This window comes from Ascaphus truei, chromosome 6 (assembly GCF_040206685.1).
Source record: "Ascaphus truei isolate aAscTru1 chromosome 6, aAscTru1.hap1, whole genome shotgun sequence".
Classification (NCBI taxonomy): Eukaryota; Metazoa; Chordata; class Amphibia; order Anura; family Ascaphidae; genus Ascaphus; species Ascaphus truei.
In genome coordinates this window covers 114,940,645-114,967,986 of record NC_134488.1, presented here as the reverse complement: position 1 = coordinate 114,967,986, position 27,342 = coordinate 114,940,645, and the positions used below count along the sequence as shown (strand labels likewise).

The window sequence follows — 27,342 nt, the reverse complement described above, 5'->3', positions numbered from 1 at the left end:
ATGCCAGGTACCCGCCCGCACACTTGTAAAGTGCTTTACTGCTATGTAAAGTGCTTTACTGCTATGTGACAAGTCAGATCAGAAGCACGCACAACGTCTGGATTTGCACTCTGCAATATGTTGTTGTCTTTTTCAATAAAGAGGTTGAAACGGGGCAGTCAAATACTGTCCTGTATTTCCGCCTTACAAAAAAAAACCTGAACTTAAATGCCAAAGTACGAGTAATGCAGTCATCCTCCACAGAGGGGCGTCAGAGCAACACCGCTTGCAAACATGCACAAACCTGTGAATGGTTTCTTAAGAGAACATAAACAAGCATGCAGTGTGTGTTTTTACAGGTATCTGGGATTCTCAACAGCTTGCAAAAACAACCTAAATATATTATCCTTTACTGTCAGGCCTGACTGCCTGCAACGTGCAGTGTGGCATTATTTACATGCATGTCTGACACAAAGAAAATGATAAAAAAAAAATTGTGTTAAAGGAAGATACCTCCCTACTCCTCCTTACGGCAGGCAGGCCAGGGAAGGGATACTTTGCAGCACATACCATGTAAAAGTGTAGTTAGGTCTAAAAACACACAGTACTGCAAGTACCAGGTCACTTTTGGTGGCAACTAATCTCCTTGTGCAAAAACCCGTAAACCAAATCAGTGTGTAGATTACAAGTTGTTGGGGTCAGGGATCTCTGCAGTTTACTTGTTAGATCCAGCGGTTTTGTATTTTGGTCTGTATGCAAATGTCTTGTTCAAGACAATGATTAATCACGCCCATTGTTTTTCTGTATATCAGAACTGTGGTGCATACGTGTTGCCCTATTTTAGAAATAAGGCAAAAAACAAAAAAAAAGTCTTGTGGCCCTACTGGTCTTTGTTGGGGGCCTTGCGCAGCTGGTCGGCCGTCACTCTGGCGGAGAAGTTGTAAAACATCATGACGTTCTTGAAGTAGAGATCAGATGTCACTTCGTACTGGGAAAAAATAATAATACAGGCAGCGTCAGCCACTCGGATCAACAGTGAGAAGGTGTACACACACACACACACACACACACACACACACACACACACACACACACACACACACACACACACACACACACACACACACACACACACACACACACACACACACACACACACACACACACACACACACACACACACACACACACACACACACACACACACACACACAGCTGTGAAAAGGTTCTGCCGATTCCACAATATTCCGCAAGACAACAAGGTCATCTTATCAGAGAAGGCGCCCTTGCAGAACGGCTACATGCATAAACAAGAGCCATGCCGGCAGCCCCAGCATGAGGGCAGAGAGAACATTCTCAGAACCACCACGTGTCGGGAGTTGTAGAAGCAACAAAGATGAAAGCTCCTTTCTGCAAAAAGCTTGAAGCCACGATTCCCATTGCCCCAAGCAGTGAATTTTCAGGCATGAACACGCTTTCACAAGCCAAGGAAGTTTGAATTGTTCTTTGTTCCATGCATCCGCTATACTCTCTTTAGCAGTTGCTACCATGTAGCTGAATACAGATAGATGAGTCAAATGCCTTTATTTCATTTGTCAAACTCTATGCCAGATGTGGCCAACTCCAGTGCTCAAGGGCCACCAGCATGGCAGGTTGTCAAGATATCCGTGCTTAAGCACAGATGGCTATCAGAGGCTCAGTCACCTTTGCTGAATCAGGGACTGAAGCAGGGATATCCTAAAAACAGCCACCTGTTGGTGGCCCTTGAGGTTTGGGAGTTGGCCGCCCCTGGTCTTTTATGGCCTAATTTTTAACACTCCCGGGAATCTCATGAGCAAAAAACCCTTTTGATTTATGTAAGAAGGAACCATAAAGGGAAGTGTGGGGGTCTTACAAGGACCCTGGTTTTGTCATTAACAATGATCTATTCTGACACACACACGCGCACTTTACTATAGACCCTGCTCAACAACACAGGCCTCCGTCTTGTTAAATAAAGAATGACCCAGTACCCCCCCCACCCCCATTCACAAATCTCATGCTCTAGGTCAGGGGAGCTTAACTCCAGTCCTCAAGCCCACTATACAGGTCAGGTTCTCAGGATATCCCAGCTTCAGCACAGGTGGCTCGGAGGCTCAGTCTTAGACCGAGCCACCTGTGCTGAAGCTGGGATATCTTGAAAACCTGACCTGTTGGAAGGGGCTTGAGGACTGGAGTTGAGAACCCCCTGCTCTAGGTAAGATCATCAGACAAAGTAACAACTGCCTGCACATCCAAGAGACCCCATATACTATGTGTCTGTCCTCTGCATCCCTCATGCCTGGTTACTGTTACACCCCCTCCCCCAACCTTACACGCCGATTATATACAGCACTAGATGGTTTGAGGGCAGCCATTTTGAATTAAACCCCCATAAGCATTACTCCCCAGACTTACATCACTGAACACTTTGTCCAGCTCCTTTGGGTCCATGATGAAGTTGGGGTACCCGATCATATCGTAAATTGCTTCGGCCTGGAGCAGAGATATGAAGTAAACACGATTAACATGGCCGCTGCCTCACCCACTGCTCATTTGCAATACGAAGCGCTGCCCTTATGTGGGGCGCTGTACATGGTATTCTACAGGAGCAGTTAATGTAACAAGTGAGGAAGCAGACGTCTTCAACGCTGGGAGATTCATGCCGCCTCGTACACAGAACACTCCGAGCGGAGACCATTACTACTTCAGACAGATGTCACATGCACGGAGTGTGCACCGGTCATCCTCAAACCATGAGCCGCCAACGTGGAAAGCGACGCGAACGCAGACGCTCCCCAACCTGGCCACAGAAGCAAATGCTTCAGGGTTAGCCAAGACTGACAATAGTTAAAGAGAATGCATTTAAAGCAGGTGAATGTGACATTTCTACGTGGTCCCAAAGAAATAAAGTGCTGCTAGGATTTCACCTCAGAGATGACGGCATGTATGGCGGTCATGCACAGCTATACTCATTTTGGAACATCGATGTACTATAATCAAGCTAAACTTTACATTGTTTCCACTACAAAGTTCTGACAAGTCTCCTTTATGGTCAGCAACTAAGGCTTTCTGTCAAACAATCTCACAACAAAGAGGATAAGTGGGCACTGTATGCAGGAGTTGTGTGGCCCTCAGATATTGCTAAAGGAAATTGCTCTGGTGGCAACCCAACCCAGTGTCCCCCCCTGCTGAAACACCCAACCCTCTCCATCTTTTTAGACCCCAACAGTGATTAAGACACCCAAACATTTCCAAGAGAGTTTGGGGTCTTTCGGTCTCCACCTGAGACCAAGTAAGTTTGCACTGTCCCTTGCAAGATTCCTCCGTTATCTCAGGAGTCACCACAGCAGAGGGATGTGTTCACATGCCATGATCTCGGTTGGGTGGTAAGTGGAGAGGCTCACCTTCTCTCTGGCTGCCTTTCGTGTGTCCTCATCCATCCAGTGCAGGCTGGTCAGGCTCTCCTCAAAGGCAGTCTTTATCTCCCGGATCATTTGCAATGCCTGGGAAAACAGAAAATGGGAAGAGGAGTAGTTACCGTGACACCCAAAAGTATAAAAAAAAAAAGGGGGGGGGGGCAGATTATAGGGTGTGTAAATACCAACAACTCAAAAAAAAACCCCTTTCAAATATTTTTACAATCCAAATCCTATAAAAGAAACACTATACTAAATACAATAATTTGATTGGAAGGGTGGCCATGCAGACTTCCCAAAGGACCGAGGAAGAACCTCACTTACCCTCGTCTTACTGTCCTCAGCAAAAGTTGCCTTCACAAACATGGCCCCCAGTGCAAAGCCGAGGTTATTATCTGTGTCAGTGATGCAGAACTTCCAGCGTGGGAGACAGGTCTGAGGGGTGAGAGAGAGAGCGATGTAACAGAGACGCCAGCTCTGCAGAAAAGGCTTTAACAATCCCCACTGGCGGTACTCTACTCTCCCTTAACCCCCACAGTGCAGGGGCGCTGGCCTACTTCCTTCGTCAACTCTCAACAAGCCAATGCCCCAATTAATCTCCATGAGAGAGAGAGACACCGGTAACTTTAACCACTAGAGCACGGGTGGCCAAATCCAATCCTCAAGGGCCACCTACAGGTCAGGTTAAGGATATCCCTGCTTCAGCACAGGTGGTTCAATCAGGGGCCCAGTCAGAATGATTGAGCCACCTGTGTTGAAGCAGGGATATCCTTAAAACCCGACGTGGCCCTTGAGGACTGGAGTTGGCCACCCGTGCTCTAGAAGGGCAGGCTAGATACTTTCCATAAAACCATTGCACGTCATGTCAAGGAGCAATCCACTCCAACTACCCTTTTTTTTTTGTTGCGCCCGCCCCGTGTGCCGGCTCCAGAGCACGCGCCCGCCGCCCCCCCCCCCCAGTAACCTGTCAAATTACGCCGAGGGTCACATGACCCCACAGCATCATTTGACGCGCGTTTCCATGACCACGCGCTGTCGTGGCGACGTGACCAGAAGCTGGCTGACAGGTTGCAGAGACCTTGTGTGGTCCCCCGGCCCTCGGAGGGGTGGGGATTGGGGAGGAGAGAGAGCGCGGGCGGTCCTCCCAAGAAACATCTCGCGCCCCCCAGTTTGCGCACCGCTACCCTAGAGAGCTCAACCGCACTATCTTCAGCTCCTGGGACCACCTTGTTCCCAAAATACTTACTGGTTAAGTTACCTGTTTTACTTCCTAATTTCTAAAGGGGATTTAAAAAAGGGCCATCATCCTATAGGAAGCAACAACTGATGTTCCAGCTTCCTATTGGCCAGAGTTTTGGCAGCCATTTTGTTTCCCCACACATTTTAAACCTATAACTTCACCAGTAATTATGTCGGGAACCAGAGGGGGTCCCCAGAGCTGAAGGTAGTGGCATTTGGCTCAGGCAGACATCTGGTTCACACCGTGTAAACAGGAAATGGGGTGTTAAAAAAAAACTGTGCTCCTTTAAGAAAAGGTTGGCATACCCTTCTAGGTTGACCTACAAAGCATCAATCTGTTTCCCAATGTAATGAGCAAAACCAGCAACACTAATCTTCAGTGTTAAGAGGTTTATGCCAAAAAAAAGTCATACTCCGCAGTGCAGCACCTCTATATGTAGTTCACCCCCACATTATCCAGCAGAGTTTGCCAATGGGACATTGAGAGTGGCTTTTTTGAGTACTCATGAAATGAACAGTAGGAGAGGGTGATGTATGGGTGAGCGATAGCCCTTTGCATTTGCTGCTTTCACAATAAACTGTTTGTACAGTTAGTCTAGGGGCAATCTTTAGAAACGGAAAGCGGTACATTTATGAGAAGTGGGCTTAAAAAACCCCCCCAAAAAAACAACATCAGAGGAGGATTAGAATCTCACGCATATTGCATCGCAGCAAGGAAAAAATGTGCATTTTAAAGGAAAGAAAAACAGTCTGAACACAAAGCTCCTCTAATTGAGACATCAGCTTGGTTTCCTGTAATTCAATGTCTGCCACAGTATCAGGGCAGATAAGGGCCATTTCTTTCTGGCATTCTGGGGGAGGGAGACAGGCAGGACTGAAGCGGTGGGGGGGGATGGGGGGCTGGAAGCCTGGAGTAAAGTCACAATGCCCAGGTCTACAAAACCATTTCCTGCGCGTGTTAAAAGCAACCGCTTCCGCTGCAGGCACACAACTCTTGGCGGCCCTGCCACCCACTCTCAAGCCTCTCCAACATGAGCTTTCTACTTCCCATGCCTACTGCACACAGGTCAGGGTAGAATAAGAAGATTGAATGATTTCCTAAGTGAGATGCAACCTAACACACTCCATTATGATAGATCAGCTGGTTTATTCCTGCCAAAAACCAACTTGCCCCTACTGTATTTTAGGCCGAGAGACCTAGAGGTTGATCGCTGGAAGTTTCAAGGATCAGTGTAATCCTCACCTTCTTGGTGCCATACATGACTTCCATGAACTTCTCCTCTGCATCCTGGAACCTCTGGTCCAAGAACGAGCCTGCCTTCCTCACCAGGTTCCATATGATGTAGTTATTAAGGAGCCTAGGAGGAAAGAGAAAACAAGTTGAGGTTGAACAGGCTCTCAAACAGCCACTGGTAACCCACTAACCCCAAACAGGTCTTCCTTTTCGCACCTCTTGTCCGTTGAATTGATGAGATTGGACACTTGCACAAGATACTCTTGGGCATACACCACCACATGCTCAGACTCATTGATCTCCACTGGGTAGAAGACTGTCCGAAGGAAAGGTATCCAGTCAACTACAGGCACCAGGCCCTGCAGGGAAACCGATAGAGAGGACTTTGAAAGACCTTAAGATTCAGCAATACCATAACCCCAACATTATTACAGGAGGTGAAGGTATTTTCATTGATGTTTAAGGCCCTCACAAGTGCCTCCCTCTTTTGAGGCCATACCTACGGCATCAGAGGACGCACAACAAATGGATTCCACAAGCTAATTGTAAGAGGTGATCACAAGACTGGTCCTTCTCCCATGTAAACACATTAGGGCTTGAACTATTGGGAACAGGTTTCCGAGGATGTGTGACAGCTCGGATTGCCAGAGATGCCGTTCCAAACACCAGGTGAAAATCAGAAAATGACCAGTACCTTTAGTTCCGCAGCAGTAATCTTGTGGTAGATAAGCTCCTCGTCTCTGCGTTTGTCCTGAGGGATGGTGATATTGGCTAGAGCCGTTTCAAAGTCCAGAATCTCCTGCATCTGCTGGCGCGTGGTGTTTTCCTCTCCCCCCAGCAATACTCCCAGCTGGACCATGAAGTTCAGGTAACCTGTAAGCACCTGAGAGAGAACAACCGGGTTGAGCAGAGAAACAGCAAATGACAGATAAGCAGACAGAGAGCGGCACCCAGCTTAAGGCAGGGAACAAGGCAGCAAGAGACGAGACATTAGATGAAGGAGTAACTGGTGGGGTTGGACGGAGAGGGGATGACAAGAAAAATGGGCAGACACCATGTAAACACGTTTACCATACGCACCTTCTCGTTCTCCGTTTTATTCAGATAATAGTCTCGTGATGGTAACCCCAATCCGGACTGGTCTATCTGTATCACAAGAATAAAGCTCTCTCTCAACACACATCGGTACACATTGTAGAACACCTACCCTTAAGAACCAGAACCTGCAATTACATATTTCCGATTTTGTTTTTTTTCCGGTTTAATCTTAAGGAGAAAACAAATATAAACACAGCGCTTCTCCGTATAAGGAGCATGCAGCTAGGGAAGGAATTGGCCATACAAATGTGCAAAACAGAAAGAGAATCCCTGCGCTTCTCCCTTTGGGATAGCAATCAATGGGGTATGTATACATATTATATATCTATAAAGAAAAAAGGAGACTTTTGGTTTAATCCTTTGATCAAATAATGCCAAGCCTGCTAACCACGTCAAGGTAAGTCTCTTTAGCAGGTCCCTACGCTAAATACATACTAGTGTTATGTGAAATAAGCCCAGAAGGGGTTAAAATATCAAAGCACATGCTTATATAACCTAGTGCAGTTAAAAACTGGTATATACCAGTAGAGATACTCACATGTCTGCAACACTACTATGGTGTAATTTAATATATTTAGCCAATCACCTGCAACTGCTTATTGAGCAGTTTGTGGCAGGCCAGCCCCTCCTCTTTCTAGGTATATAATCCCAAAGCAAGGTCCCATTATTTCACTTCACTTGCAGACATGTGAGTATCTCTACTGGTATATACCAGTTTTTAACGGCACTAGGTTATATAAGCATGTGCTTTGATATTTTAACCCCTTCTGGGCTTATTTCACATAACACTAGTATGCATTTAGCGTAGGGACCTGCTATTGAGACTTACCTTGACGTGGTTAGCAGGCTTGGCATTATTTGATCAAAGGATGTATACCAAAAGTCTCCTTTTTTCTTATAGGTATTTACACCACACATATACACACATTCCCCATTGATTGCTATCCCAAAGGGAGAAGCGCAGGGATTCTCTGTGTTTTAATCTTAAGGAGAAGACAGAATGGCATTACCCTGCCTCTGGCCACAGTTAATAGGGACACCAGTACCCCCTACTATATAAACACTATAAAAGAGTGTTTAGCACAAATGAGAAGCAGGGAAGGCTTGGACAGGTTTCATACCCTGTGGTCCTAGTCATTAGGTGCTTCCTACCATACAATATTTACCTGGATAACATTGCTGCTGGAGTTTTTGGAGTCAGCGCTAACGTAGACAGAGAAGAAGGGAGAGGTTCGATAATGAGCTGTAACCAGCTGCAGAGTCTCCTGGAAATTATCCTTATCCCATGGGCCGGTAATATTCCAGCCGCCGATCTGTATAATAGATGGAAGGTGTTTGGAAGGCAGGAATTTTTTTTTGGTAAAATATTTTAACCATGAAATACTTTGAGAATTACCTCTCGTTTTCATGCATGTCCTGGGCACAACAATGTTGACAACATTACAAGTTATAATTTTATTTGGAGAACCTGTAAATTTTGCAGTACATGTGGTTGCCGTTTGGAGCCCGCGGCTCAAGAGAGGTCCAGAAAGAGCACAAACACTTCTCCCAATATCTGTATTGGCCAACCCACCGAGCTCTGCCGAGCACCTAAATCCAGCACCACAATGCAGAAGACCAATACTGTAATAGCCGGTAATAACAGGACAATCCTCTCCAACTAGACGGGTCTGTAATGGTCAGACATTGGAATGGTGGATGTTCCCAGCAGTAATTGTTCGACAAGACCTAAAGACGCATTGTGTCCGAGGGCAGGAATCTGCACACTACTTCAAGTGGGCACTTCTATGCACGGAGGCATTCACTGGTAGGAAGTCCATTCTAAGGTAATTTCTGCAACGCAACGACTACACCCACCCTACACATGGCTCTACCACTGCACTGCAAACCTGCAGCTGTCCCTTTCCTGCTATTCGATTGCTTGCCTTCCCACCACACAATATGTACATCCCAATGGCCTAAATGTATTTAAGTCACCTCAACTGACTCAAATGTAGCACGGATTGCCCAATTTATGATTACTTTTTAAACTTGGACAGAAAACAAAACAAATAAAATTATTCCGCGTTATCACATTCACAGGCTGGAGACAGAAGCATTGGGGCTTATACACATGACTACGCTCACCTGTTCAATCAAGTTTTGCAATGGTTTGGAACCCAGCTCTTCAATTTTGGTCTCGTTCATGCATGCCTGGAAGTACCTCTGTGATTTGTACTCTGCTGTACTGCTGATGTTCATAGTGGCATTTTCTACAACAGGAGGAAAAGGAAAATTAATTTGAACCACTCCTCTGAATTATTCTTGTGCAAATTCCAGAGAATTGAATCTGGAGTATGCAATGCTATAAAGACCACCAACATACTGGACAAAAATACTAAACATTTGGCACGTTGATAAAAACCCCATTGGTGGCAAAATACAGGACCAACATTTAATAATTTGTGTAATTTACATGTAACAGAACTAGATTGGTCATCACTAGAGTCTAGGCGCAAAGTTCACCTTTCCTGTCTTGCCTTCAAATACTTTCTGGGCAAGCTACCCACCTATCTGAACAAGCTCCTCACCCCTACCACATGCAGCACTTATCTGAGAGCTGACTCCAGAAGACTGTTCATGGTCCCAAGGTTCAGCAAAGTATCCGGCTGCTCCTCCTCCTCTTACCGTGCACCCCAAAACTGGAACAATCTACCGGAGACTCTCACATCCACCACCAGTCTAAGTTCTTTCAAAACTAAAGCACTAATTTAATCTAGGCAGTAACTGTTATATACGCCTATAATATATATTATCTTTAACTTTGGATGTATATAATGTACAGTATAACCCTTTTCACTCATTGTAACTATGTATTTGTAACCATGTATTTGTCATTATAACTGTGCCCAGGACATTACTTGAAAACGAGAGGTAACTCAATGTATTACTTCCTGGTAAAGCATTTTAGAAATAAAATAAATATAGCCATCGATCCACACGCTTGAAGACATCCATTTTCCCACGGTGTTACATGTGTTTCTTGCAGTAGCTCAGTCGTTAACCGAGCCACCTGTGCTGAAGCAGGGATATCCCTAAAAGCTGGCCTGTTTGTGGCCCTTGAGGACTGGAGTTTGCCACGCCGGTAACGGATTCACAGTTTACAAAAAAGGAGCCTGTGGAGGAGATGGATTCACACATACAGAACCAGTACACCCTGTGGCAAATGAACAGTTGCTGGTTCTGAATTCAGCGGGCACAGAACAGAACTGGTAAAAGAAATACACAAACTAAAAACCATCTGTGAATGGGTTCACCCAGGACACTGCCCCAGAGAGCCGGAATATATAGCATAGTGTTTGTTCCCAAGTCCGACCTAGCCGTTCTTTAATGTTATTAACACTCTGCAGAAGAGTAACTGCTGGAAGTGCCTACTAGGGCAAATCCTGTGCAGACTATGTGGGAAGCAGCAGTGTCCGGACAAAACTGGGGCCTCATCCCAGGCATTACTGGCTCCTAGAGTTGCACGTGAGGGCAGCCTACCCCCAACATCAATACACCCAAGCTTTGGTCCTATACAGCCCCCTTCCCCCCATTCTCCTAGATTCTTACGTTGCCTGGCTGTGGGAAATGTAGGAAGCGCACAGGGCCCCATAACCATAACAATATGCAGCCTGACATCTCTAGGGCATATCTACCATGCGGCACCTTCTGGTGCAAATTATTGGTCCGGAAGGTGTCTCATGGCAAAGAACCATTGATTAAATATGCCCCATATCTCTAAGGGAATGGATAGAGGGAATCGGGGCACATGGCGCCTCGAGTGCTTGTTTTTGGAATGTGTGCAGTGTTGCCTCATTGACAGAGCTCACACGTACAAGGACAGAGGATCGTCACCTGTAGAACTAGATGTCTAATGGGACAACTGCATGATTAGAGCGCCTATAGTGTCCATTAATTTATATTACATGAGGAAGATGCAGGATTAGAAAATCTGTTTCTATTGCCAGCTCCCTGTGTACACGGCCTGTACCCCATTTATACCAAACACCAACATGGAAATGCACCCCTGTAAAAAAAAAAGGATTCTCCTGTTCCTACTAATGGTGCAGGGGATAGGACATACAGAGCATGTCACCTCCAGGTGCAATGTATTCATATAAGAGAGAGAAATGGCAGAGCACAACCGGAATCATCCCAACAAGAAATTAGGAGGAAAGTGCGTTATCCATAAAAAAATGTAATAGTCATGGAAGGAAAAAGGGCAAGGCATTACCCTACCAACATGTTTCGTGCTACACAGAGCACTTTATCAAGGCATTATCAATTGCCTTGATAAAGTGCTCTGTGTAGCACGGAACATGTTGGTAGGGTAATGCATTGCCCTTTTTCCTTCCATGACTATTACATTTTTTTATGGATAACGCACTTTCCTCCTAATTTCTTGTTCGGATGATTCCGGTTGTGCTCCGCCATTTCTCTCTCTTATCTGCATCCATCTCCAAGGACGGAGGCGCACCCAGAGGTCTGGTGGGATCAACGTGGACGCTGCAGCAGACGCGCGAGTTTTCTTGCTTGCTACATGGTCATATCATTATTCCACAAAAGGATTGGGGTACTATTCATTGGGGTGATCATTAGCCTTTGGGTTCCTGGACAATTTGAGTGCCATCCATGGTGGTTTACCAACTAGGATACCACACCCAGTACCCCCCTACAATCAAGAATATATCCCAGACCTCATATAGGATTCATTATCTTCATAACATTATCATTATAGCTGTATACAGTTCTTAGCACCACGCATTATACTTATGTGCAATGTATTCATAGAATGGGTGCTGGGGCTTTAAACCGGAGCATAGAGCAGAAAAGGAGAACTCGACACCCAAAGAAAAAGAGAAACATCCAACTTATGAAATAAGGCATTGGGACAACCATTAATTATGCCTTTTAAAGTAAAAAAAGATGGTGGCAAAGAAAATCAGGTCCAGTGCCTGTTTCTATATCCCACCTCTCAAGAGGCATGGTATTCCCTTAGGAGTATGGCGAGCATCTATTCTAGACTTTCATTGTGCTGGGACACAGAGCCCGACAGCTGTAGTGGAGGACCGTGCATGGTATAGTTTTTGGGATACATACCTAATCTACCAAGCTAATGGATGCAAGCAAAAAAAGGTCTGAAGGCTTTAGGTTAAACAGCTCAAGAGATGGGTGCATGGATACAGAACCTGCAACCTTGTATTGATGTTTAAAAAAATAAAATAAATAAAAAAATGGTACGAGTGCAAGGATACAAAAACTGATCAGTTTGGGCAACTTTACAGAAAAGTGCAGAGCTTCAGGTCCTTCCCTTGAAACAGACCAACTTGGCAACACAGAATTTTAGGCAAACAAAACTGCCTCTTATCAGCAGTGTTGACACAGGGAGGGCTGTCCAAACAAGCACTGGGAGAGCTGCAGCTGCTATGCTGTTCCCTTCTCACCCAGAGGTTACAGACAGAGAAGAGCCAGGCCTAGGCGCTATGAAGGTCGTAACAAATGCAAGCAAAAATCTATGCATTCAAGAGGCAGAAAAGCTGGATCGAACAGGGGAGTAGCACCTCATATTACCACAGTATTAAACAAAAACACTGTAGATGTGCAGATTAGCAAGTGCACTTCCAAGGACAAACATCTGAGTCGAGGCCCAGTGCACTACCTCTTCTGCTTCATGTATACATCCATCCATCCATCGTCTTCACTGCCAGAAATATAATCTTCAGATTTATGCTTTGAAAGCCAACACAAGGCAGCAGGACACGCATATTGTGGAAGAAACGCTGGAGACACTCGAAAAAGTCATAGCAATCAGCACGGACTTAAACCTTTGGGTTTCACAAGACGTAGCCGGTACTTCATGGGGTCAGGCACTCCAGGTATAGTGGCTGCATCTTGCCCTTTGAGGGCTCGTATTCTAGGGGACATGGATGGCGTGATCACCGAGTGGTGGTGTGATCAAATTTGCTAGGGGGGGGAGGGGGGGAGGCAAACCTCCTACGGCAACCACACGATAAAAGGGCCACCCCCTGCTAGAAGCAATGTGTAGTGATGGCAGTGACCTATTTAAGTGGCTGGATCTGGTTGACGGATGCCATTTTTACCAAAATCAGAAGCCTATAAGAATATAAAAATATTTAAAGCAGCAGTTCAAGCAATATCCTACGTGTTTATTTTATTTATTTTTTTAAATAAATCAGTTCTGTACTATGAGAAAATACTTGTAGCAGCTAAAAAAAAAATAAAAAATAAAAAAAAGTATTCCAATATAACAAGCATTTTAGTTTCTATAGCAACTATTTACAAAGTCACATCCCCTTCCTCTTCTGAGACAGGCTCTGGCGCCCTGCCCTCTCTCTAGCAGTGCACCAATTGTATCTAGTAACTGCCTGGTCACATGATCTTCCCCGCAGAACTTTGCATCTTGGTTAATCTTCTGCAGCCCTAACAGTGATCTAAAGCAGGGGAGCGCAAACTTTTTTCCCTGCGACCCCCTGCCGGCAGTTCCTTTCTCTCCGCGTCCCTCCCCCCTTGGCTCCGGCACATCGCCATGGCAACGTGACCTCGCGGCGTTGCCATGGCGACGCTTCTAAGAAGCTGCCGGAGCCAAGATAAGTGAGGTTTGCAGAGGCCTTCGCTGCTTCCCCGGCACTTAATTTAAAGTGACTTTGGGAAGTGCGCGGGCCCTCTGTAAACCCTGCGCCCCCCGCAGACAGCCCAGTTTGCGCACCGCATCTAAAGAACCCCACGCCGCATCTTCAGCGATCTATTACAGGAGAACGGATCGATCGGCAACTTAGCTAATCGCTTGTCGGTGTGCAGATTGTATTGATGCACAGATTGAATGGGGATAATAATAATCATTTTTTTTTTTTTTTTTTTTTTTTTAAAGGGCAGCTTTAAAAGTTGGTTTGTAAACCCAGCGAGCAGAGAAGCGGGAGGGATGTGGGTTCCTCTGGCTGCTCCCATTAGTCCATGCATCCATGTGTTCAACAAGAGTTTGCAAAACATACTCTCCCTACTTCTCCCCCTCTCAGCCTTTATCTACCAATAAGGAGAGTGCGGGTGAAGGGTAAAGAAAACATTTGACCTGACAACTTTTTCTCCATTAAGCGGCCCCTAATAAATGCAATTTGCAATTAATTGAGAGAAAACCCCCCCCCCCACACATTCATGCCTGACCGGTCTGCAACCCGGCGCCTCCCCATTATCTCTTAGCATACAGTGCTTCCAGTGCAGCCAGGGATTCTTATCCATTTGAACATGGACCCCTATGAGCTTATGCCTGCCACATTACACAGCTTTTCAGCACAGCCTGAGTTTAAGTGCAGAGCCAGTAACCCTGCTCACAGACAGCTCCCTTTTGTACTTGCCATGTGTCATTCGTTTCCAGAAACTAAAGAAGTCAAAAAAACAATGCTTTTAGGATGATTAGATTAGCTTTTACAAAAACTTCAACAGTAAGCCATTTAGAGATTGCTACATTTGTTCACAAAAAGGTTATTTTTCTTACTTCCGGCTATGTAGGATTGCACCTTGAAGGCGATGCCTCCCAAAAAAGGACATTCCAGCACAAGGCCACCAACCCACACCTCTCTGGCCTCCGAAGTCAGACCAGCTGAATTGCACGTTCAGAACACCCAAGATTTCACATCCCCTGCCATGGACAAGTGATAAACAGATCTAGGGTTCTCTGAAAACACACTTGTATTGTACTGTATGTCTATTTACATAGCTCCAAAAGTGTACTCGGCGCTTCAGAGAATACTGTACGGGAATTATAATAATACAATAAGCCAGCAAAATCAGAGCGTCCTCTGCTCCCGTGACTGCCAGGACTCCCTGCTCGTGCACAGAACATACGCAAGATGACACAAAGGCTGGCCAGGCAGTGTGTTCATAGCATAAAAGAAAACGCTGCGACAATCAGGCAGCCAAACCAATTAGAAATGGGTGATCACGGCCCACTAGCTCTGCGTCCCAGTTCTCAGAGAGGCAAACACAGGCCTTGCACGTGTGCGCAGACAGCTGGACTGAGTTTCCTGTCCCTGCCTGAGAAGGGCACGGAGGGGAGGGAGGATGCGCGCGCCTTTGTTCTGATTTTGCAACAGCTGCAGGCAGATTGTCCGGGCAGCAAACCCAGCAACATCGCAGCCTCATAACGCAGAGTCGCAGAACGCCACAACCCTAGCCAAAGCCAGCCTTTCACTTAGGCTTCTACATTACCAGTGTGGTTTAAATGCCTTGGTATAGGTTTCCTGAAGGGCAGCAGTAGAGTGACTAACCAATGTGCCCAACACGTCACAGGAAGTCAGCTAGAGAATCTGGAATGGTTTCTATTACAAATTCAGGATTTATAAAGCAAATAAAAATATCAAATGGGAGCACATTCACATGTCTCAGACAGGTTTGCAACCCTGTCTTTCCCCATGATCTCTTAGCATACACTGCAAGGGATTCTGGGTAATGACATGCTAATGAGCAGTGCCATTTTTGCTTCTCATCCATTTTAACATGGACCCCTGTAATCTTATGCCGGCTGTAGTACACAGCCTTTATAAAAGTGCATAGCCAGTAACCGTACTCAGAGACAGCTTCCTTGGGTCTCAATGCAAGGCTGGTTATACTGGCTATGTTTCCAAACCTATTGCAGCTTCACATTGCAAACAGTTAAGAGCCGTCATCCACGCTGCTTGCCATCTGTTTTTAGAACTGAACAGTGAACCCGATCCGTGGTCCCCTGAAACCAGAGATGCCCCCCCATCCCCCCGTCGGTTCCTCGATCAGTTTGTACACTGGTAAAGAAGAAGACTTGCCCAGTCAACACACAACCGCCACAAAGTCAGGACTCACTCCGGCAGTCAATAGAAAATTGCAGTATGATTCGTTTTGCATCAATACAACTCTCAGGAACCATGGGGGGGAGTCAATGAAGGTTCACTGATCAGCTCCCCGATTCAGGTAAGCTCTTTTTATTTTATTTTTTTTAAAGTGGGGGAAAATTGCTGCTTTACGAGCATAAAAATATGTGCAATTGGTGTACTAGGCATAATGTATGCCTCTATATACAATCCACCTACAGTACAGGGAACACAATACCAAGGTGCACCTCGATGAATACTGTATTTATTGTAGCAAATGTTTGTTCAAAGTGCACCAAAGCATGAATATGGCAGAAATTGCTGTGAGCAGCAAAGCATGAGAAAGGGATCAGCTCTCCCCTTCTCCGCCACTCACCCAGTAAGTGTTTCATGATAGCTTGGTTGTGCTCCCAGAGATCGTTGAAGGTGCCCCAGCGGGAGTGCCCATCAGGAACAGGGTTGGCTTTGATCCACCCGCCACAGGCATAGCTGAAGAAATCCTCGCAGGGATCCACGGATCGGTCCAATGACTGCAGAATGGAGCTGGTGACGGAGATACAGGATTCAGACAGGCAGATGCGATGCTCTGTAACAGATCAAAGTAAAATGTGAAACCTCTGCACTGCCCCAGGCACGGTCACCAACCATACCCATAGAGCAGGCTTCAGTCCCATAAGTAGCTGCTCTACTAGAGACCATGTCCAGTTAGGTCACTGCCCTTAAATCCAGAACAGCAGAGCCTACAGCCATCTGGAGAGCTACCTGGCACCGATGCTCACTACAGATCCTGGAGTTATACACTGAAGGCTCATTATACATCAGGTTGCTGCTATCCTAACTTACGATGACTAAATTACTAGTATGCATAATGTAACACATCACCTACTAAAATGTGGCCCAAGCAGACTGGGGAAACCAGCTGCAGGTCATTCATCTCGACACACAAATATCAATTGAAATTGTTTTTTTTTTTGTTTTTTTTAAATATAAAACATACTGTTTCTGTATTGCAGTGCCAGGGAGATGAGGCAGGCCAAGAGTCCAACAGACAGAATCAGAACCACGAAAATAAGGCGTTTCTCTACATGCGTCCGTTCTGTCCAGCAGCTGCTCCTGTGGCGAACTCCACGCAGGTTTACCTAGAAACAGTCACTGTTAAAGCTTTAACATGAGGCAACAGGAACAAGACTAAAGTGTTTCATTCATAAAGCAGCGGATCAGTGTATGAGGTTAGAAGTGGTCCGGTCACACCACTGGCAGTGTGTTTCTAGCTGTCGTAATACAACAGGGAAGGGGAAAAGGGGGTTGGGGGGGGGGGGGAATCAGAACTCTTTGCCAAGCATCAAAAGCTGCACCAGAGTGGTCATTACATAGACATGCCAGCATCACAGTATATTTGCAGGAAATAAATCACAATTGAAGGAAACCAGAGATAACCTGGGGAAAAACCTGAAGAATGTCTCGGACGTCAACACCTGTTCCTCTATCAGTATGCACATTCCTAAAATATTTAACGTAATGGCAGGGAGGAAGTGCTCAACCAACATACAGTATTGGGAATCCATGTTTCCTGCACTTAGCTTACCCCTCTCAAATGAAAGCACGGTGCAGAGGCTTTGCTCGGTATCTCTGCATTGCTGCTGCTCATGTAGGTGGCAAATGAATGACGTTTTACATTAATTTAACCCTTCACATTTGTCCCCGTGGCACAATCCAAATATTAAGGAGAGAGATCATGAAATTCTGCAAAAGGTAAATTGTATTGTATGTCTTTATTTATATAGCGCCAAAAGTGTACTCAGCGCTTCACAAAGAATACAGTACAGGGAATTAAAATGATACAATAAGTGCAGCAAAATCAGACAATAGGAAAGGAAATTGTTCTGTGAACATGGCAGAGATATGTGTATAAGAGGGACAAATGTATCAAAAGATACACGGCACTCTTATGGAGGCACAGACTTTGCTTCTATCAGTTATACGGTCAAGGAAACAGCATAGGTCCTTCATATAGGCCGTCTGCTGCTTCATCTAAATTCTAACCCTAGTTTTCTTTTTGTAGAGTTATTGGCACTAGCCTTCCCTACAATGATTAAATCTTCCATTTGTCCCTCCTTCAACTGGCCATTAGCTCTTCATGAGGCCTCACCAGCTTGGGTTTCGCCAACACGTGTAAGCCGAGATGGAGGAGTTGTTTATGGATGTTTGGATGGAGGATTAAGGAACATTGGAGGAGCGCCAGCCAACATCTACTTCGAGGCTCGTTTCAATAAAAGGCACAGGAAAGGAGAAGAGCCAGCCAGAGTATCAAGCGAAGTCTGGGAATCCTGCTGGCTCCAGTTGCTGCTTACAGGTTTATACAGCGCCAAGTACCAAGGCACTGAAACTGTTATAGATTTATTTACTGAATTCGGGTAGCTGTACGGTGTGCTGCAAACCACTTCAATGCACGTGGTTTAGCTGCAGCCATTAGAAGAAAGGCTCCAATGGATTAATATCATAAATGAGAGCAGTGACAGGGGAGGTTTTAAATAAACCATTTTAAGAATGCATTACAAAGACCCGGAAGAGTATTTGGTTATAATGCTACAGGATGGTCCAGCAAGCTACATTAATCAACGGCTCGCCAACAAAATCTTTCTAGTCATTCTAGACAGGAAAGTAAAGTTGGACCAGGTATCTCAAGGTTGTTTTAGTATCATCCTAGCAAGACTGTATTCTGTCTTCACAACTAAGCACTTACATTACCTGACCAGCACCACACTCACTTCCTCCATACTGGGAGACTGCGCCACAGAACATGTACCCCAAAACACCAACAACCACCACATCATCAAATGCTGCATTACATTTAACCAAGGTTATGCCATTTTGTATGGGACTTGTTAAAGGTCCAGTCAGCTTCTAGAATGCTCTTCAATGGCCGTGTAATCTACACCAACAGCTTGAAGACATGATCTTTGAACCAGAAGGCACCAGAACAGGGAAGGCTCCAGCACTGTGCAATTCCATTTACCCCCTTGTGCTTCAGTTACCAAAAGTAAGCTTAATGGCATGCTATTCACATACTGGTAGCACTGTTAATACCTTAAATGCAACGATTTGCTCTCAGACAAGGTTGGTTGCTTCTCATCAGTACTAGAATCAGGTTAAAAAGAACCACAATTAATTGACATGGTCTTGGGGGACTGAAGATGTGGCATGTCTACAATCAGTTATAATGAGCGCATGTCACAAAAGCCCGAGGCATATTGCCGCCCTCACATGCTCAGATACCAGACACTTGTGGTTTTAGCTCTTATCGTCACAGCAAAGGGAAACACATTTCTGCTTTGACAACACTATGTAAAAGACTGTCAGGGAAACCCGCAGCTTGCTGCACAGTTAAAATCACCCCATGCCTAAACAGGATGAGAAGGGAGACCAATGCTTGCATGGTACCAAAACAACCACACCTTGTTTCAATGACCACTATGATAACTTAAGATGGCAAAAGCTGTCAAACTGCAGGGCACGTGGAAATGCCCCATGGCGATAAAAGCAGTAGTTGGACTACAATAAGTTTAAAGCACAAACCCATAGTGCTTGGGATAAACAAGATCGTAGTGGCAATCGCATATATGTATTTCCTTTCAGAGAACCAGGGAAATGGGGTTACGGGCAAGTAAGGATGAGACCAGGGCATTTAAAAATAATAAATAATCACCCTGAGCTTGGTTACAATGTTTACAGGCATTTCCATGGTACACATTCAAAAGGGGTTGTACCTGCCCGAGATAGTTTTCCTCACCTACCGAGTTTTAACCTATTCAACCATCAGAACCCTCTGGTCTGTTGTTCCAACATGGGAATGCATCTTAAAATGCAGCCTGTATGTTCGCTTCCTTATTTATCCACCCCACCCACTTGCCAGGGGTGAATGCTTTAAGTGAAGAATTCAGAAAAGAACAGCCAATACCGCTTCTCTGCACACCTACAATTTATTTGTTTTACACAATTAACCTTTTATTGGTCACAGGAGTGAACGAAACGTAAAACGGGGAAGCAAGCATCCCTACTCTCCATAATGTACCGACACCGCAGTTGGGAGAGGGGGGAAAATGTTACGCAGCATCCCTCATACCTAGAATACCTTCAGTTCAAGGCCTCCTGCTTCACAGTCAAACCACTGCAGGGCCCTCTGTAGTAAGCAACAGATGAAGGATTTTATGGACATCTGCCGATGTTTTCTACCAGTAGCAGCTGCGATGTCAAACAGAGGCATAAGTTGCAAGAGCTAGGAAGTTTATTTTGTCGAAGCCAAGCACAAGGAAACATTAATACACAAACTGCTCCAAGACACATTTTGGAATTAAGTATCACTCATTAAAAATCACACATTCTTATCTCAAAATGAAATAGTCTCTCACGAACAAACAGGAATACCGCCGTTACAATGTCTGCTTCGTTAATACCCCTACACAAATACTCAGCCTTGGTTACACATTGGTTCAGTAGTTCCCTTTTATCTATTTTAATGCCAGTGTTATAGGAGTTCATGACAGTGTAAAGACAGCAAACAAAACCAGTTCCAGGGCTGGCAAAGCGTTAACAGCCTCAGGATAGTAGGAGCAGATCTGACCTAGATCACTTTGCATTGACAAAATTAGAATCATTTACCCAGAAAGGTCACAGATTCCCATATAAAGCCCCAGGACACTAGTGTAAGGATCCGCGAACCGCGCCGGCCTCCCTGCTTACCCCAACCGGGTGCTCCGCTTCCTCCACCACGTCATGTGCGCCAGCCACTACCAGCCGCTGTGCTACGGGCGCACGCGGGAGGTAAATACTGAGCCTTCTGGTCCCGCCTCCAGGTTGCAGCCACGTCACCGGCACGCAGCACGCGGTGCAGGGTCAGCGCACCACCTGTCATCAGGGATCCTTCCCACACCTGTGTCTCCTGCATCTGAACAGCCTACCACAGTCAGCCTTACTGATGTGTCTTATCACAGCCTGAAGTTCTCATTGGTCATTGCTCCCTATATATGCTCAGCCTGCCCTTTGAGATTGGCTGAGCATAAACCTTTGTTGTTTCGAAGTGTTCACTGCTACCCTTGCCTACACAGTCTTGTCTTGAAATCTTGGTTCCTAGCAACTCTGTTCCTGACCCCGGCTATCTCTTGGACTCTTCTAAACTCCTGACCCTGGCTACCAACGACTACCCGTACCTCTCCAACCCCGACAACGTGACATGATTATCCTCATCCCTCCAATCCTGGCCACGGCTAAGTACCTGCAACGTTCCGCACCTCTCCAACCCAGACCTCGTCAAGTATCTTGACTATCCTTCGCTCCAACCCCGACCCGGCTACCTGACCAATCTACACTCCAGATGCGCCCACGCGGCTGTGGGTGGTGTTAAATAACCATCCCCACCTCGGCCACACCTTGTTTGTGGTGAGCACTCGTTACAGCTAGACAAAAATCGCTCACTTCAATGTTGATTAAACAGCTCAGTTTATCTACATCCAGAATAGGAGTAGACGAAAAGGATCCCGTGGTAAAATTCTATTGATATCAAACCTGTTGTGCTTTTCAAAACTATACACGAGTATTTCCTGGTACGTCACACATCCCGGGATATATAAAAGCATACAGTACTTCATCCAGACCCAGTAGTTGGGAGAAAGACCAGCAAGATCAAGGACGTGTTGTTTTGTACAATATACTTTTTTGATCACTTACCTCTGATATGCGGTGTCTACCTCCAAACTATTGGGGCTGTGTGAAGTATGCTTATATTACTTTTCAAAAAGGTGTGTATACGTGCACACACACACACACACACACACACACACACACGGCAAAGGTCTTCAGACCTCAAAACTTTAGTCAGGAATTACAAGCACAATATGGGTTTGTGAGTTGGGGCCGTGCTCCTAGGCCGCTCACTGCTGTATAATGCATTGTATGCACCCGCCAGTGAAGGGTTAAAGCATTACCGTGGAGAGATCCTCCACACAGCTGCATTTAGCTGCAGCAGGAGGGATTCATACCTCACAGTGCTACTTCATACCCATCACACAAAGGAATGAGTCTGGCTCAGATTACCTGTTTGTTTCCTTGTCTGACACATTAGGAATGCAAACCATCCCCTTTTATATACACAAACACTCCTCCGCATTACGCACTCATGTTCTAATGTAGTGAAAGACTGACCTGTATCCATGGTTCCTGCTTCAGCTGTAGTTCCCACCCACCTTTGCGCTCCATACCCCTCGTATGTGTTAACATCGGTCTACTTTTTTTGTCCTAAATCTTTATTCTATTAGATCTCTACTTGAAAAAGTAGCAGAGAGCAGAAAACAGACCTAATTAATTCTAGTCCGAAGAGCTTACAGTCTAATTTTTCATACCAGAGTCACAGCCCACATTCAGAGGCCCAGACCTAGTAAATCAGTACTAAGCGGTAGCACTTGTTAACTGCCACTGAACAGGACTTGGGGCATGCAAAAGCTTAGCAAGTCTTGGCCAACCTGAGTAAATTACTGGGGCTTAAACCAAAACCAGAAGATTGTGCATTAAAAAACACCATTCATTTTTGTACTGCTTACTTTTTAAATCAGGACTTTAAATAAAAAAAGCAAAAAAATCCCATTTCCCACTAAAGATAAAAGAGGCCTGTACAATTAAAATTGTTATTTTAGGATATCCAATAATTAATGAGCTCAGACTTCTTTTCCTTAGGTTTTGGAGCAGATGCCGACATTTTCCTCCATCACATTCAGGTCCCCTGGCAGTGGAAGAGTTAGCCTTAAACTCTAGGTCATTTGATTGAACCAATCCAGTGTTACTTCTCTTTCAATAGATGCAGATTTGTTAGCTCAGTTTGTATTCTAAACCCCAAATCAGGCACAATCTTCTAAACCAGAGGTTCCAAACTCCAGTGCTCAAGAACCACTAACTATGCAGGTTTAAAGTATACCCCTCATTGAGCACAAGGTGGAACAGTCAAAATGATTGTGCCACCTGTGCTAATGAGAGGATAGCCTTGAAACCTGCATGGTTAGTGGTCCTTGAGGACTGGAGTTGGGAAACTCTGTTCTAAACTATCCATCTCCAGATCTAAATTGTAGATGTAATGTAATTTGTGCCTTGAGCGAAGGAAAGCCAATCAAGTGTGTGCTGACCTACATCTTGCTGATATGTACTTTACTTACATACAGCCGACATTCTCGTGCTGTTGTGGTGTTCTAGATGAACCCATAAAAAGGTGGACTCAACTGTAAACCTTTTAGGAGGTGCCGACCCATTCACCCAGTCTACAAAGAACCTCCGCTTTTCCACTTGCTTTCATGTTAAAACATTCCAGAATGTTCTACTCCTGAGATGCATGGAAAGCTGTAGAACTTCAGGGCTTTCAAAGAACAGCCACCATTGAGAACTATTTCATATCTCAGCCCTGATAAAAACAGCAAAAATTCCCCAGCTCATAACCAGCCCCCAAAACAAACACTGTACATATATATACCCGGCTATTTCCTAAAGAAGCAGCAGTCCTAGCCTAAATGACGTCAGATCTCTGGTTTCACTGGCATAGTCTTTGGGAAGGGCAGGTTTTGCTCAATGCTAGAACGTGTTGTGAAGTCTACACAATAACCTGATGCCAGAGGTCACCCTTACCCTGCAATGCATTCCTGCACAAATCTGTACAAATGAGGGACTCGACCCAGTAGTCGTCAAGGATGTACTGCTCCAGAGCACAGTTAGTACAGTGCGATTAGAAGTTCAACTTTTATTTTATTTTTCAGGGTTTCCCCATTTCCCAACTTTTACCTTAAACACCTGCTGCTCGTCTGCTATGTATTGCAGCAGTATTTTCCTTTGTCATTACCGTTTAAATTGTACTTTGTGAGATTATAACGCTTAATGGGGGGGGGGGAGGAGTGAGAGAGGGAAACCACACAACTGGGTCCCACTCGCAATTTGTTCTACAAATATGCTGTATTCAATTGCTGAATTGACAGATCAATTTAAAAATGTGAAGCAGCGGTTGTAATTAATATTGCCCCCCCGTTAAGTACACCTTTACGCCCAGCCCTCAATTCACGCTGCACAGTACTGGGCAAAATTGACAAAGGATCTCTGATCAAAAGATGCATCCGTATATAATGCAAGTCCTTTAAGGCTCTTAAAGCTCCTTACAACCAAGGAAAACTACAAAGGACTGTGGCAGTGAAGGGGTGTACCTGGTACAGACATGAAATATTCATATTTCCCCATGCTATCATTTTCATAAGCTCTTTAAGGGGCAGAAAGGGTTAATTGCAGATGTTTAGATACATACACATAAATAAAGAGGCAGTTCAATTTTACAAAAAAAAAAGTACAATATTTTAAGTCATTCTTACCTGAATGCCATTAGGGTAAACCTCTCCTTCGCTGATTGAGTCTACTAGGTCTTCTTCATCAAGCGTAGCCCTCTTGTAGGTAGACATCTGAAAGGTGAAATGTACAACACATTCTCTTAGAGTTTCCATTGGGACGACCGTAGGGGAAGCATCTACAGTACAAGGGGGAACTCCGACTTCCAAAAAAAAGCGCGGGAGTCTGATCCCTGTGCTTCAATTCTAAAACCCACACCAGATTCATCTCCAAGACTCCCAGGGAGCCATTCCTCCCAAGGACTCGCGGTTTCACAAGCAGTGGGAAGGGCAGGCCAAATGTTCTAATACCCCGTTTCCTACTGGACAGCATTCAATTCAGAACAGCAAAGACTAGAAGGGCCTAAAGGAAACAAAATCTAATTAAAACATATACACAATGAAACTGGAGAGCCAAGGGGGACCACCCAGAAACACCGCTCACTTATGTAACTCCTCTCCAGCACACTTTGCACCCTTGGGGGGGGGGGGGGGGGGGGGGAGGGGGAGGGAGGAAGGGGAAGAGAGAAGAGCTGACAAGCTGGGAACGGACACATTGACAATGTGTGGACTAGGAAGCCAGGAAATGGCAGATGCCCAAAAGCAGAGTTTCTAGCCCACATTCCAGAGTAGGATTTTAAAAGCGCAGCAGTGTCAGTAAAGCTGTCATCTCTGTCCCTGCTCTCTACACCCTCTTGTTTTCATTTCCATCTTCGTGGATAACTCCACCCTTCCTCCCATTATTTAGGGTAAGGGGAGGGAACGGAGAGTCACTTCGGCAGCCAGTCATACACTGGAGGAAGGAGAGATCACACCCAGCGTTGTCTATTAATGACATCTGTGCGGTCTGGGAAGGGGCCAGGTAGAGGGGACATGCATCCTTGCATAAAGTCTTAGAATAATTTTATGGTAAAAACCTTTCATTTGAACCAACATTTTATAGCTTATAAAAGTGAAACTTTAAAGTTGGTAAGTGTGGGGAGTTGTAACGTTGTAGCAATATCACATTGACCAGTGTAAGGGTTAAAATAGCATGTGCACACGTTCTTAACTACGCAAGAAAAATTGGGCTCTGGAATTGTTTTAATACCATTTATGGTAGGTACAGTTGTGGATTAAATGCTTTTTTCATCATTACTGTACTCTGAAAGTTTGTCACTTTGTACACGCTCCGTAATTGTGAAAATGGTATGTAATCACAACCAGCGTCACAAAGCTAGGCCATCAGCCATCCCCACACAGGTGAGACCCAAATAACAGCGGTCAGTTAGCCGGGCATGCACTTTGACCCATGCGGTGCTTTAAAAAAAAAAAGTGGTGTGAAACCGCAGGCAAGGGTATACAATAATTCACGTTAAAGTGGATAAGAAGCAAAAAAGTGAAGCCTTGCGAGTGCTCATTTGCATGTCATTACCCAGAAGCCCTGGCTGCAGTGGAAGCCCTGTATGCGGTGCGATTGAGGGGTGGGTAGGTAGGGCAGATTTGGGAACCTCAGGTTGGGACACATCTGAATGTACCCACGGTGCTCAGAAATGTTCATCATTACTTTATCATGGCTAGTTAAAGCAAATACCCGTTAAAGGAAATGAAAAAGTTACTTGCGTTAACCCTTTCACTGCTAGTGAATCTTGTTGCCGTTTCATAAACTGGGATAAAATGAGAGAAAGAGACCTAGTGCTGGCACTCATCTGCTAAGTTATGGTGGTATAATTTAAAAATAATATTTGTCAAAGATAAAATATTGGGTATTAAAACAACTGTGATGCAGCTGTGATCCTAGTAAGAGTCTGAGGCTGCGGTCCCCGTGCGTTCTACAGCTGTGCGCACAAGCACCGCCCCCAATCTATCCGGGTCAAGTACATGCGTCGGCGCGCATGTATGTGGAACTTGCGACGGAGGCGTGGCTACGTCCCCGCCGGCGGTTCAGCCAATGAGGGCGAACCAACCGTGTGAGGTCATGGCCACGCCCCCGCAAAACCCCCACCACAAACTCGACCTCTCTCCCAGGACCGCGATTAAGCGCACGCGCTGCGCCCGCCCCCCCCACCCGGGTGCGCGTGCTACAGAACGCACTGGGACCGCAGCCTTATAGATGTGCTCTGGATCCAGTGCAAATAGGTGCGGTGACTCAAGTATATCAGTCACCAGCTAATATCTTAGGTAAAGATGAAATCAGTGAATACTGACCACTCGGTTTCCAGTATAACAAAGAATATATGGTAAGGAAGGACCAGAAAGACCTTCTAGCTGGAAAGCTTAATCTGTTGATTCTTTGTTGTAATCATTAGGAAACAACAATTTGCCCTCGTCTGATGTCTTTCAGAAATGCATATAAGGGAAACAGAGATATTCCCAGAAAGATGGGGATCTTTCTGGGAATATATCTCTCTGTTTCCCTTATATGTTTTGTCTGTCATTACTATCCCCTTGCACCAGCTGTAATTGAATTTCCATGTGTACATTATCTTCAATGGTGGTGAGCGGTATCTCATTATGTTATATATATATATATATATATATATATGGCTTTCAGAAATGGCCGACTAAATGTAGTTCCAGTGGTGAAGTCCGAGTACATACAGTATTTAAACTCCAGGTGAGCTTCAGAGTAAAATGCTAACAGGGTTTCACAGGTGGTGGAATAATCACAGTGTGATAACCTCTCAACTTTTGGAGTGAAGCAGACAAGGTGTTAGCTTTAACAAGGTCCCTCAGGTGGAGCGGTGGGAGGTCCCTCAGGGGGAGCGGTGGGAGGTCCCTCAGGGGGAGCGGTGGGAGGTTCCTCAGGGGGAGCGGTGGGAGGTTCCTCAGGGGGAGCGGTGGGAGGTCCCTCAGGGACCTTGATAAAGCGCAGTTTGCGCTTAACAGGTTGGTCTTCCTGTTATTGGCCAAATAAACTGGTTTTATTTTTGGAGTTGCCCTCTTTGTTATTTGCTGTGGCGGCGCGTCGCAGTTTTTTCATTTTTGTGCTGAAGCAGTAATAAATCGCAGACAGCACACCGGAGGAGCCTGTTCCTCTGATTTGGAGGACAAGGATTCATTCTTTACATAGCAATTGAGAGTCCTTTCATATT

The 27,342-nt window shown here is 45.3% G+C and overlaps 1 protein-coding gene across 2 annotated transcripts in view; it reads right to left on the bottom strand.

Moving 5' to 3' along the window:
* Positions 1-27,342, bottom strand: part of ECE1 (endothelin converting enzyme 1) — a 43,633-nt gene that overhangs the window by 5,618 nt on the left and 10,673 nt on the right. The window contains exons 2-14 of one of the 2 annotated variants that reach the window (XM_075605877.1): positions 24,257-24,343; positions 16,864-17,005; positions 16,243-16,452; positions 9,115-9,239; positions 8,154-8,300; positions 6,970-7,035; positions 6,584-6,772; positions 6,106-6,248; positions 5,899-6,013; positions 3,741-3,851; positions 3,405-3,503; positions 2,416-2,493; positions 864-967 (exon numbers count right to left, since the gene is read on the bottom strand). In XM_075605877.1, the coding sequence (XP_075461992.1) occupies positions 864-967; positions 2,416-2,493; positions 3,405-3,503; positions 3,741-3,851; positions 5,899-6,013; positions 6,106-6,248; positions 6,584-6,772; positions 6,970-7,035; positions 8,154-8,300; positions 9,115-9,239; positions 16,243-16,452; positions 16,864-17,005; positions 24,257-24,343 (1,616 nt within the window). Of the gene's footprint in view, positions 1-863; positions 968-2,415; positions 2,494-3,404; positions 3,504-3,740; positions 3,852-5,898; positions 6,014-6,105; positions 6,249-6,583; positions 6,773-6,969; positions 7,036-8,153; positions 8,301-9,114; positions 9,240-16,242; positions 16,453-16,863; positions 17,006-24,256; positions 24,401-27,342 lie in introns of those variants that run through there. The other variant, XM_075605876.1, reaches the window with a different exon arrangement.